Below are 12,147 nucleotides of genomic sequence, written 5' to 3' on the forward strand. Positions count from 1 at the left end.
CAGCCACCCTTTGAGGTTTTTCTGGGATACAGTAAATCTTGTTGACAGTGTTAATGGGGAAATATTTTGAGCATCTTATATATATATATATATATATATATATATGTATATATTGAAATGTGATGATTGGGGAAAAAATAAAAACAGGAAAACAATTTTTATGCTTTTAATTTCAAGTACAGAGATTTTTATATATTTAGACAGGAATACCTGATTCAAACTCTAAAAATAATTCTGTCCTTTTATTAATTCATTACTTAATTATCAATGAATGGAAGAAGAGAGGGACGGTTTAAGCTCATTTTTTGTATTTTAAAGTGATCAAATGCCCAAAGCTAACAATGCTTAAAAAAGTTAGAAAATCCTTACATTGGTTTCTTGCCATTATACTTATGACCACAAGGTGGCCCCTCATTTTTTCATGCAGTATTAAGCTGGAGATGAATATCACGTAGGTACAGATGTCTGGGGTTAAAAAAAAAAAAAAAAGATGGGGGGGAATGGGGGGGGATACAAGGTAGCTTGGAAAGGTGTTGAATCCATTTATTTTTCCAAATTTGTATAGGCATGGGAAAAGAAAACATGGAAAAAAATGATTGGATTTTCATCCTTTGTTCAATGCCTGTTGTCTAAATCTTGCTTCCATCCATTCATCCAGGTTCCATATTTAAAACCTGACTGCTAAGGTCATATCTGCTGTATTACATATCAAACATCTTTATTTATACTACTAAGCCACGATATTCATCTTCATAACAACCCATGGCAACAGATTGTGGATTTGTATTTACAATATATTTTATATTTAAGAAGAAAATTACAATGTACTTAGGCTTTAGATTCATCATCCAGGATGAATCTAAAATTACTCAAATCTTTACAGGTGAACTTAATGTGACCTTCTCTAAACTTGTATGTATTTTATGAACTCTTCAATGTTTCAGTACTTTTTCCACAACTTGCTGGAGGGAGCTTAATGGCAAAATTCCCAGCCATTTGATTCATGAATCAAGCAATAAATACCTGGTTTGATCAGAACTAGTATTTAGTATTAGTATTTATTTTAAAAATATACTTTTCAATTTCAACTCTTTTTGCTCATTTGATTTTCTCACAATAAAATAAAAAAAGAAGCTTATTGCTGACTTTATTTTTCACCACTGTTGCACTTTATACACCCCTATAAGACAGACGTCTCTTACCTGACAGTGAGAGAGGTCTCAGCGGGGATCATTAGTTTGTGCTTGTGGCATCACTCAGTCTGCTGCAGGATCGTTTGCACTGGTGGCAGCACATAGTCATATAAAGCACAAACACCCCCCAGCGACTAGTGAGGAGGCTTAATGAGAATAAACTACCAGATGCATACAGAGTTCAGCCTAATTGTGCAGTTTCATCTTGTTACATTGCTCCATTCTCCCCTCACATCCATGCAAAGTTAAAGGCAAGAAAAACTTTTGAAGTTCTTGATACAGTGTCGTGAGATAATTAATTTACAGAGGGAGGGGGGAACAAAAACTAAAATCAGCTTAAAAGCAAATCCCTGAGCATCACAGCTTAGGTTTATGAATTAAATTGTTGCTGACTCACTGTTACCTGTTCTCAGCTCTGTAAGCCAGCAGCTTGGAGGCTTAGAGATGCAGCAGTGACAAAACAATCTTTTTGTTATCCTCTGCATCAACTGTGTGAAATGTCAGTTTGAAAAGGGTGAGGAGTGCTGCATGAGTCATCATCCCCATCTGCCCCCTGGTTGGGGCAGTGTTGTCCCCAACCCCGCTTCCCCTCCAAAGAAATCTGCGTGGGAGACATGCAGCAAAAACGCAAAAGCAAAGGTCACATCCGAAATGTCTGCTTCTGGCTCCAGGGTGCACGAGTTCACGAGACTGTCTTTCCCATGGACCAGAGGAACACACTGCAAGCCCAGCACTTTTGAGGATAAAAGGAGATTCCAGTTCACACAGCAAACAAAAAGAGGGCTTTAAACAGCTTTAATCGCCTCATTGATCTGTGAAGCAATAAACTCTGTGAGAAAATTTGGCTTTTGCGTCTGTTCAGGTCAGAGGAATGGTGAAAATCAATCAATACAATGCGGAGTACAGTAGAGTGCTATGAAAAAGTACTTTCCCCCTGTACAGGTTACTTGTTATCTTGTTTTGTTTTGTTTTGTTTTGTTTTGTTTTGTTTTGTTTTACAGTCAAATATTTCAGATTCAAACATTTTAAATTCTGATAAATACAAAATCCAGTCATAAATTGGTTGATTCGGGCAAACCTGGCCATTAAAGCAATGATTGGTGAAGAGTCTTTTACACTTTGGAAGAATTGTGTCCCACTCTTCTTTGTAGAAATGGTTTTAATTCTGCCACATAGTCCATGGGGTTTCATGCTTGCCCACAGCATCTCATACCATACCATACAATATTGTAAGAAATGCTTAACTTTGTTTTGCTCAACTCTAATTTTCATTCTCTCTGCAGGTTCTGCTTCCTTGTTCACTACGCTTTTCTGTTTGTGGTTTGTTTTGAGGATCTCTGGAGATTTTGTAACTTTTGTTCCCATGTTTGAGGGTATTTTGCTCGTTCTTGTTTATCCCTTTGCTTACCTTGCGGTAATCATGCTGAATCTACTTGTTATGATTATGAGTTTTTAAAATATTCTCAATATTTAAGTCAGTAGGTCACATCCAGTTGCCCTGGTTGCCCCAAACTATACCCTCTGATTGTGATAGTAAGGCACCAAGAAGGGTATTACTTATGTCACTCTGCCTCTGATTGCATTATGTAATCACTGTAAAGTGTTTACTGCTGCATTGCTTTTTCATAAGGGGTAGGAGGGCTTTTGACTCTGATTTTTCTCCACATCACTCCCTTCTGGGTGAATGTAGCTGCTCCAGAGACAGGAATAAAAAGACAAGGAGTGGTAAACTCTTTTTCACGTCCATCACTCACCCACCTTTCCACTGGCAGAGGGAAGCATCTCCTACGCATTTGCTGGTGTGGGACAGACAGGGGAGAAATCACACTTGGTGTCTTGGCAGCTTCAGAGGCCCTCTGGAGGCTTTATGTCGGAACTGAGGCAACAATGAGCATGAAACTGAGAAAGCTGCAGAGAGAAAGCGGAAAGCAGATCAGAGAAATGCTGGTTCGGATTAGTTATGTAAGCAATCAAGATCTAGTGCCGTGCCTTTGCTGATTGTTTGTTCACTTATGTAATAGAGGATGGAATTCATTTAACTTCACATGGTTCTCAAACGGATTGAAAAAGTCAGATTTTACTGTGAGAACGTTTAGATTCTGCGGCCGCAGTGCTATCTTTTCCATCCTGTCAATTAAAGCCACAAACACAAGCATCCTTTTTTTGGACTTTATGACATAGACCAAGACAACACATGATTCTGACGTGATACATAATTGTTTTTATCTGGAAACTGGAAAAGTGTGGTGTGGTTCATTTGTATCCAACTCCCATGGGTGAACTCAAGAAAGTCTACAGGGTTCTATTTCTACCGACTTTCAACATTTGGAAACTGAAAACCATACTTATTCTTCTTTGCAAAATCGTTCCAGCTCAGCCAGATTTGAAGGAAAGTTTTTTTGTTTTTTTTTTAGTCTTGCAACATATTATCTTGAAAGCCACCCTAAAACAAGAACATACTATAATCTAAACTATTCAACTAAATCCAGCCTGTACGTTCAGAGTTGTTGTTCTGGAAGAATCGAGTGTTTTACCACCTTTACCAGGTTTTCTGCCCCTTTAATTAACCCTTTTCATCTTTTATCATCCTTGACCAAGTGATGAAAAACATCTGAACAGCATGATTCTACCACCACTGTGTTTCAGCACTGAAACCCTTTTCATCTTTTATCATCCTTGACCAGGTGATGAAAAACATCTGAACAGCATGATTCTACCACCACTGTGTTTCAACACTGAGGATCTGTTCAGGATGATGTGCAGTGTTTGTTTCCTGATACAAGTCTCATTTTACATGTCAGTCAAAGGTTTGCTCTCATCTGACAGACCGGAGGAGTTTCTTCCATATTTTTTTCTTTGCTGCAATCACTTGTAACAACATTCACTTCAACAATATCATGTCATAAGAAGACTTGCATGATTATGTCCCCTCAGTTCAGCAGGGAGATCTGATTCTGCCAGCTGGGTTTTAGATGTCTGCAAATTCATGAAGATTCAGAATCACCATGAACCTCTTGACTGCCAAAGGATTTGTAAAAACAGGATCATAAGAGATTTTCTTACCTCTGTGAGTCTGCTAATGGCTATTGCAGTTGGATAAGAAAGGTTTCCTCTTATGGAAAAATTGCGAACTGAACTTTTACGAGGGAGGTAAGAAGGAAGGAAGGAAGGAAAAAAGGAGGAAAAGAACCAATCTCACATTTCTTTGCAATTAAGAAAAACGAGCAAATGTTTCTTCATCTCTAAACACAATGTGAACTATACAATGAAATAAAAAGAAACTTTAAATGAAACCAAGTTGCTTTATGTCAGCATTTTGAGATCCCCTTGAGTTTCTTCTATACTGCAAACGTATCAAAAGCTGAGAGAAAATTTAATTTAGACAACTTTGCTTTTTTTCGATGGAAAATATTCTGACTCAGAGAGAAAACATGTTTATCTCACCAAAAAGCTAAAAACTATGCATGTATTTGTATTACCAATTGTATTCGTATGGCACATATTCTCAAGTAAAACAGCTGGATAATACACCACACCTCTGACGAATAATCTATCGACACAAAAACTGTTAGTTTTGTTCTACATAAACCTCCAAGCCAAGATTACAGTTTACTTCAAGACATGCAGGGGATGCAGCAAAAGATGGTGGCAGCATCAGGCTGTGGGAATTGTTTTTTTTGTTTTGTTTTTGTTTTGTACTGTTACATACTGTCAAAACAGAGGGTAAACACAAAGTGTGACATTTCCCTCCATACTGTCACTGATAATTACAATTTTATATTAATCATGACAGAACATCATCTCTTTAGTAAAGTCAAGGCTCTTTTTTTCTCTCCTCACTCTTCTGTTTAGCGGCAAATTGGTATGAAATTGACGTCACGTGTCGCCATGTTTTTTTGCAATGATACCCGGTTATCAGGCCCTGTGACAGCCATGACTCTGCTGGTTTGCACCATCCCTCCCTATCCACTGCACATCGATGCTGCATCTACTATGAAAAAGGCATGCAGCATCAGAGTGTGGGCTGAAAGCAGTTCCTCTTTCAGGGACTACCAGCCGAAGTGCATGGAGGGAAATATACAGTCTTTGAAGAGAACATCAAAATGTCTGGAGCGCATGAAAACAGAAGACAGATAGGCTGAACATGTCGACTGCAATTAGTTTTTACTGAAACATCTTTATTTCTCTGGTTTCTTTTGCCTTTTACCCATTTTAAATGTTTCACTCAAAAAAATTGTTTCTTATCAAACAAAGAAAACTCAGGTAAATTTAAATACTGATGTTGAAAGAGTGATTTCATTTATTAAGGTGGAAAAGCAGCCCAAACCAGCCCAGAAGTTTATGAAAATAAAATTTCCTCTTTGTTAACTCTGATCAATCTATGTTTTTGGAAAGCTTAGTTCCTGATTACTACCAGAAGGGCCAAGAAACACAGGTTTCAAAAGACAACATGTCCTCTAGTGGGAACACTGCTAATGAAAAAGAAAGAAATTGCTTTGTTGATTTTGGTCTGAAAATTGGATAGCTACTCTGGTTCAATTCTGTTTAGCTATGGCGCCATCTCTCGGCCACGCTCAGAAACACACAACAAAGCTGCTTGTCTTGATGCACAACCATCAGCCGGCCTCTTAATTTAAAACAAGAGTTTAAACAATCTGCATTTGGTCAAGTTTTCTTCAGATTATTTTCATTTGCGTGGAATTCTGAAATTATTTAATTTTAGGAAAAAAGGAGCCCGAGCCACTTCCAATACACATCATTACACTACAAAAGCCTTTCACCTCCTTTAAGTCACAGCCATCTGTTATTACCCAGTTTGATCAGAAAGTCACCCTGAACTCCTGCTAAACGTCTTCAGATTTCCTCCATTTCTTTCCATCACAACCTCTTATCCTTAGATGTGTTATGCAGTACCAAAAGAAAAAAAATTCCTGTCTGAAAAACATAACAAACTAAAAGAGGAACCACATTTTTTTCATTAAATTAACCCTGTACAAAGACCTGTATGCAGGAAACACAGTGACCAGCAGTATGTCTTTTATTTTCTTTCACAAATATACGCAGATCGAGCTTTAAAGCTTTCAATTCCACATTCCTTCATGATACAAAATATATATTTCTAATCTATCTAAATGAAATCAGAGTTTTCATAGAAAAAATATTAAGGAGTAGAGGAATTACTTCATTTAAGGCAGCATTAGTGATGAGGGCAGCTTCCCCTTGTGATTTAGTGAAAAATATTTCAATAAATCACACGTTATCTCATTCAACAAGACATTTGTGATGCTTTAAAAATTAAAGGTTGGTCTGTTTCCTTCTGCACATCCCACTGGACCTTAAAAACTTCTTTATGCTGTTATAAAACACTTCTGTCACTGAATTTGCACAATGTTTTTGAAACAGCTGTTTTCTGTTTAATGAACATAAAATTTAAAAAAAAAATAATAATTCTAATATTGAAAAAGCCTATAACAATGACAAAATGTCAAACCAGAGTCTGAAAAGTGGTTCACATCATTAGAAATACTATGTAGAATGGTATTGCTACCACAAAACGGAGAATTTTAGCTGGATTTAAGTCTGGAGTTTGACTAGGCCACACCAATGTCGTCATTCTATTGATTGCCATTCCGAATGGCCTCCTTGTGTCCTTTCTGCCATCATTCTGCTGTATAACCCAAGTGATTGACAGACATTCTTCTTTAGGATTTCTGTGACCTCCTGTGTAAGTGATGAACTTGCTTCTTGAGTAGTTTTGGTAAGTTTGACACCTCTGGGATAGACAAAGGCTTCAGGGTCCTGGCTGTAGGTCTCTATGAGAAAGGTTGGACTGATTGGACAGCAGCAACCACCCAAGTGGTAAAAGAGGTGGGAGAGCGAAGTGAGCAGGGGGTGGACCACTGATAGGGTGCCAGTCAGAGTTAAGCACTGGTAGAGATAAAGGCAACCTGGAGCGTCCTATCACCATCCTCATCATCCTCCTACTGAAGCATTTAGCACATTCTTTGCATTTAAAGGGAGGATGAAAATATCTCAGTCTGTACGTCAGCAGGATGAAAACAACAAAAACATTGATGAAAAACTCTTAAAAATCGTGAGCTTACATTCTCAAAACAGCAAAAATAGTCTTTGACACCTTTTTACACATGATTTTTAAAAGACAAAACTTCTCTTCTGAGAAGGATATTGTAAGATTCTTTTTGAAGATGGAGATTATCATCAACAAATATGCAAATTTCATGAGTCAACATCAGCCAGGTCCTAGGAATGGTTTGTTTCTGGGATGTGAATGAAGTTGAATGAATTATCCGCTATAAATGCAACATCAGAAAGGAATGGTGAGGAAATGTTGCTTGGATGGTCAGCACAGCAACACAAAGTAACCCGCAAACAGCATCAGGGTCAGCAGTTTCTCTCAGTTTGACCTTCCCAGCATATTTTTGAGATAACTCAGTCGCATTCGGAGGATCAAAGGATGCCTTGCACAATTCCATATTTTGTAAAACATGCTGCTCACACAAATTGACTTGCTTGTCTGTTGTGATAAAGCTCTACACTGCTATTGTTCTGTAATTTTAGTCCAACACCTTTGAGGAGTTTTAGAAAAAGTCTGAAAATGTCAACAAATTATGTTGCATAATTTCACATAAAAATAGTTTGTAATAAATGAAAGATGCAGAAAATGAATAATTCTGCATCTCTGTGAAATTGTTTTTTGTTTTTTTTTACTTCCTCCTGCATCTTTCTTGCTGTGCTGGTGGTAAGATTAGTAGTCCAATTTCATGGGCCAGTTCCAGTTTTGAATCCAGCAACTAGTATTTTCTTGTTTTTGGCTAATATGAATGTCAGTAATTTCTTTATCTAAATTAGGTGTTCACTTTTCTTTCCAATTTTTTTAGTAGTGTAGTTATATAGTAAATTAAACTATAAAGTTCCTCAACACTGTAAACAGCTTGAAAAGTAAAATAATTATATTTTATCAGATTTTATCTTAATGGAATTACATGGTTTGTCAACCTATTTGGGGCCACTTTTACTCGAGACAATTACTAATCATGACCCCCCCACCAAATAAATTTTTCCAAAATGATCAGTTCAACTGCAACAAATGTTGAATTTGATTTAAGCCTTTTTACAGGAGCGAAATTGATTGTGGAGGATGTTGTAAAACGTATGATTCCTCAAAGCAGTTCTGTAACAAAACAAAAAAAGTGTTTTGAGACAATTTTACAAAATAGGAAATTTATTCATTCACATGTCAGCAGCAAAAATTTTATTCACATGGGCACGTTCTGCACAATCATAGATAAAGTTTGTCTTCATTACAATACAAAATAAATCAACCAGCAAACAATTTGCCTCAGCTTTTTTTTTTTTTTTCTTAAAAAAACTCTTTATCAGGAATTGTTCTTCAAGGATCTTGACTGCATTGAAGTGCAACACCTGCACACATTCGGCTGCTGTTCCCAAACTATTTGAGTCGGTCCAAGACAGAAGAATCAATGATTTATAGATAAGGTGATCAAGTGAAATCGATTCTCTTCCAGTTTATACTGGACTGTGTATCATTGAAAATAAGTGGTGTGAGTTGTAATCCAATTTCTTTAATTTGTCATCCCTGAAACGAAGTATTTGCAACGTATAGTGAATATATCTTCAGCTTTCTCCAGCGTTCTTCTCTGGTGATCTCTGATCATATAAGTACTGTACATTGACAACGCAGCTCACATTTTATATTGGTTACCGTGAGTTTACAATGTAGGATCTATTTCTGACAAAATCTTAATGTTGAAATTTACAAATTTACAACATATTTATTAACATTTCTATCAACAGCTTCAGTGCAAAGATATACATATTGTACATCATAATAAGAAAAACAAATATTAACGCAAAAAATTGGCATAAGAAGTGTCAGAAGGCAGAAGTGTCAGAAGATCTTCTCTTCACTTTATCGCATTTCTCTGTCCCAACACAATCTGAGTTTGTACACAGGCTGCATATAAAAATAAATTCTGTGCAAAGTGTGTTTCTTCTTCAAATCCCTCCATCAGAGTGAGGGGTTATATGTCGCTGTCGTCTTTAACAAGGTTGGCCGTGTCTTTGAAACTGTCCTCAGTTGGAGAGAAGGTGCTGGGACGATCCTTCTTCGGAGGTTTTGCTGGAGGAACGAATGGAGACGGCTCCGGGGCAGAAGTGTTCTCGCTGCTTCCGCCAGGTCTCTCATCCTTCATCTGTAAAACGATGTGCAGTTTATTGCATTAAAGGTTTCTAAGTTAGCTTTTTAATAAAAGATTCCTGGATTCAAACGCACCTCGGAATATGAAGGGTTTTCAAATGTGGTGCTTGGCTTTAATTTCTGTTTAAACAAGCTCCACTTTGACATCTGGAAAAAAATTCAAGTCAAAATCACACTTTCTAGTTTATATAAAATAAATTAATTAGGATTTACATGGCGTAGGCCTTTTACCTGAACAGGAAGGCTGCAGACGGAAGATGTGTTGACAACACCTGAGCTCTGATCTCCTCGGTATGTCGGGTTCACAAACTTGTTCAGCTGTTCACCACTCACATTGACTGTCACCTGTTCAACGGGAAACAGAAGTGAGGTGTGAGGAGATAAAACAAAAAAATGTACTCCATGCTGAAAATGTCAAAGAATTTCTCTAATCTAATTGGGAAAGAGTTAATACTTGAGATGTCTACATCTATCGTTTTAAAATCCAAACTTTTACTATGGTTAAAAAAAAAAAGAAAATAGGATATTGTTAAAAAAGCTACATTTTCTACATCATCATGACATTTGACTTGACTCCGTACAGCTTTTCTGACAAAATTTTTTGCATCTTCCAAAACCCATGGAGCGAGTGCTGGAGGCATGTTGGAACAGGGATGCATCTAAAAGTTACAAGATTGAGGACTTAACTTGCACACAACAACATGAACACCCTCATTCCTCAGGGCGCTTGTCAGAGTTAGGGAAGGTATCCTGCATGTTCCTGTAACTCCAGCAAGAGATGAGAATCCAGGAGCTTCCTGTTGCCTGGCAACGGTGTTAACAGTTTTACTCTGTATTACTTGTGGAAAACAAACTCAAAGATAAGCCCATAATTATTTATACTACATCCAGATTTAATTATAATCTTCATTCAACCAAGTAGGGGTTTTTTTTCTGATAGAAAATGTGACAGCTTCTCTCCAATAACAGTTATATCCTGCATATAAATTGGCCACATTTTTAAATATTTTGGTATTTGGATTTTTTATCTTTGCTGATGAGCTCAAACTGTTAGATGCTTGAAGGCCCGCTTCCGATCTCACCAATATTTAGCTCCCTTCACAGATTCTCTGTCAGAATCAAGCCAAAAGGTAGAGATTGCTTCCAGTCAAAAAAATAATTCTGGTGAAATTAGGAGATTATTTTGAACTGAAATCTGCCATGGGCATGAATGTTGCCAGGCTTAACTGTAGCCATGATATTCAGCTGAAAGGGCATCCTGGGTACAGAGTATCTGGAGTACAACAAATACATGTTTGTTAAAAAAGAAACTAAAAAAATATTCATTAAAATTATTAAAAATAAATGTTATATGTGGTGTGGTGGTGAGTCATATATTCAATAGTTGTTGAACAACTGAATCAAAAAATAAACAGTAATCATGTATTTGAATACCTGTGTAGCATGAATGACGGCTGGATCACCAGAGACAGGTGTAGTGGCGTACAGTGGATTCTCAAATGTGATTGGCTGTCGCCCAGCATTGGTGGCAAAGTTATCATCCTAAAGGAATACCATATATGAAGTCATAATTCACTACAACTTAAATGCATCACAAACTGAAACTCTTGTTATCCAAATTCTGCTAATGTAAGCAGGTCTAAGGTGTTAAAGACTAAACTGTGTGAATGAACGCCACAAAGAGAAGTTAAAAAGTTAAACGATGGTAAAAATGTGTCTAACAGAAACAATATTAACTAAACCCCTTAGCTCACCATCTGCATGGCCGTGTCGATAACAGAAACACCGATGTGTGACGGTCCGAGGTCCACATTATCACCCGACCAAAACGTTACCCCATTCCCGGTGTCAGCTGACTTCACAAGGCTGCTGAGGCTGGACAAAAACAAAACAACTGAAACTGAACTCTGGTCCAGTTGCTTTGCTGCAAACGTCTGGAGTTAAACTAGAGCTTAAATTAAAGTGATTAAAAATGATGTGTACCTTGGTAGTTTAGGCATAGATGGGATAAAAGATCCTGTTCGTTTGTAGTTGTGGAAAACCCCAGCAGCTAGAGCTCCGGTAATTAAGATGACAATGACGGTCAGCAGAACAGCCACGGCTTAAAGACAAAAACAAGATTATAGAGTATTAAATAATTCAGATTCAGGATTTCTTCTTGTTTGCTTTCACTGGCGTGATAACCTGAAGGTGAAACGAAGGTAGATAATTTAGCAAGACATTGATCCCAAACACAAATCCAAGAAACCTTGTGGATTCAGAGTGTAGAATAATGAGTAAAGCACAAACTTTATTAATGCATATTTGCAAAAACACAAAATCTTACCAAGTAATTTTGGTCTAGTTTCTAGTGTAAACATTTTAGTATACTTGAAATAGGACAAAAGTAACTTCCAAGTAACTTTTCGGCAAGAAATAGGAGTTTGTTTTAAGTAAATAATTTCTTAATGTTAATGAAAAAGTACATGTTTGTTGCTTTCCCACCATGTGCCATTGAATGCAGGACTTCTTAATAGAAAACAAGGTTTAATACTATATCATACAGCTGCATACATGATATTAAAAGTTAAATGAAAATTGTGTTGTACCTGTCCCAGCTGGTGCACCTCTAGACTTCCCCATCTGACAGTAGCTGCCAGTATAGCCATATGGACATCTACAAGATAAAGATAATAAACAACATAATTAATAATTAATAGGCAAGGACAAAGCTCT

At 37.1% G+C, this 12,147-nt stretch overlaps 1 protein-coding gene across 4 annotated transcripts in view; it reads right to left on the reverse strand.

Moving 5' to 3' along the window:
* Positions 1-8,581: 8,581 nt before the first annotated feature.
* Positions 8,582-12,147, reverse strand: part of lrp2a (low density lipoprotein receptor-related protein 2a) — a 56,279-nt gene continuing 52,713 nt past the window's right edge. For 3 of the 4 annotated variants that reach the window (XM_044131443.1, XM_044131442.1, XM_044131446.1), the window contains 7 exons: positions 12,021-12,088; positions 11,416-11,533; positions 11,187-11,307; positions 10,867-10,974; positions 9,664-9,777; positions 9,508-9,579; positions 8,582-9,427 (listed from right to left, as the gene is read on the reverse strand). In XM_044131443.1, the coding sequence (XP_043987378.1) occupies positions 9,257-9,427; positions 9,508-9,579; positions 9,664-9,777; positions 10,867-10,974; positions 11,187-11,307; positions 11,416-11,533; positions 12,021-12,088 (772 nt within the window). In that variant the 3' untranslated portion in view covers positions 8,582-9,256. Of the gene's footprint in view, positions 9,428-9,507; positions 9,580-9,663; positions 9,778-10,866; positions 10,975-11,186; positions 11,308-11,415; positions 11,534-12,020; positions 12,089-12,147 lie in introns of those variants that run through there. The other variant, XR_006372085.1, reaches the window with a different exon arrangement.

This window comes from Gambusia affinis, linkage group LG11 (assembly GCF_019740435.1).
Source record: "Gambusia affinis linkage group LG11, SWU_Gaff_1.0, whole genome shotgun sequence".
NCBI classification, from domain to species: domain Eukaryota; kingdom Metazoa; phylum Chordata; class Actinopteri; order Cyprinodontiformes; family Poeciliidae; genus Gambusia; species Gambusia affinis.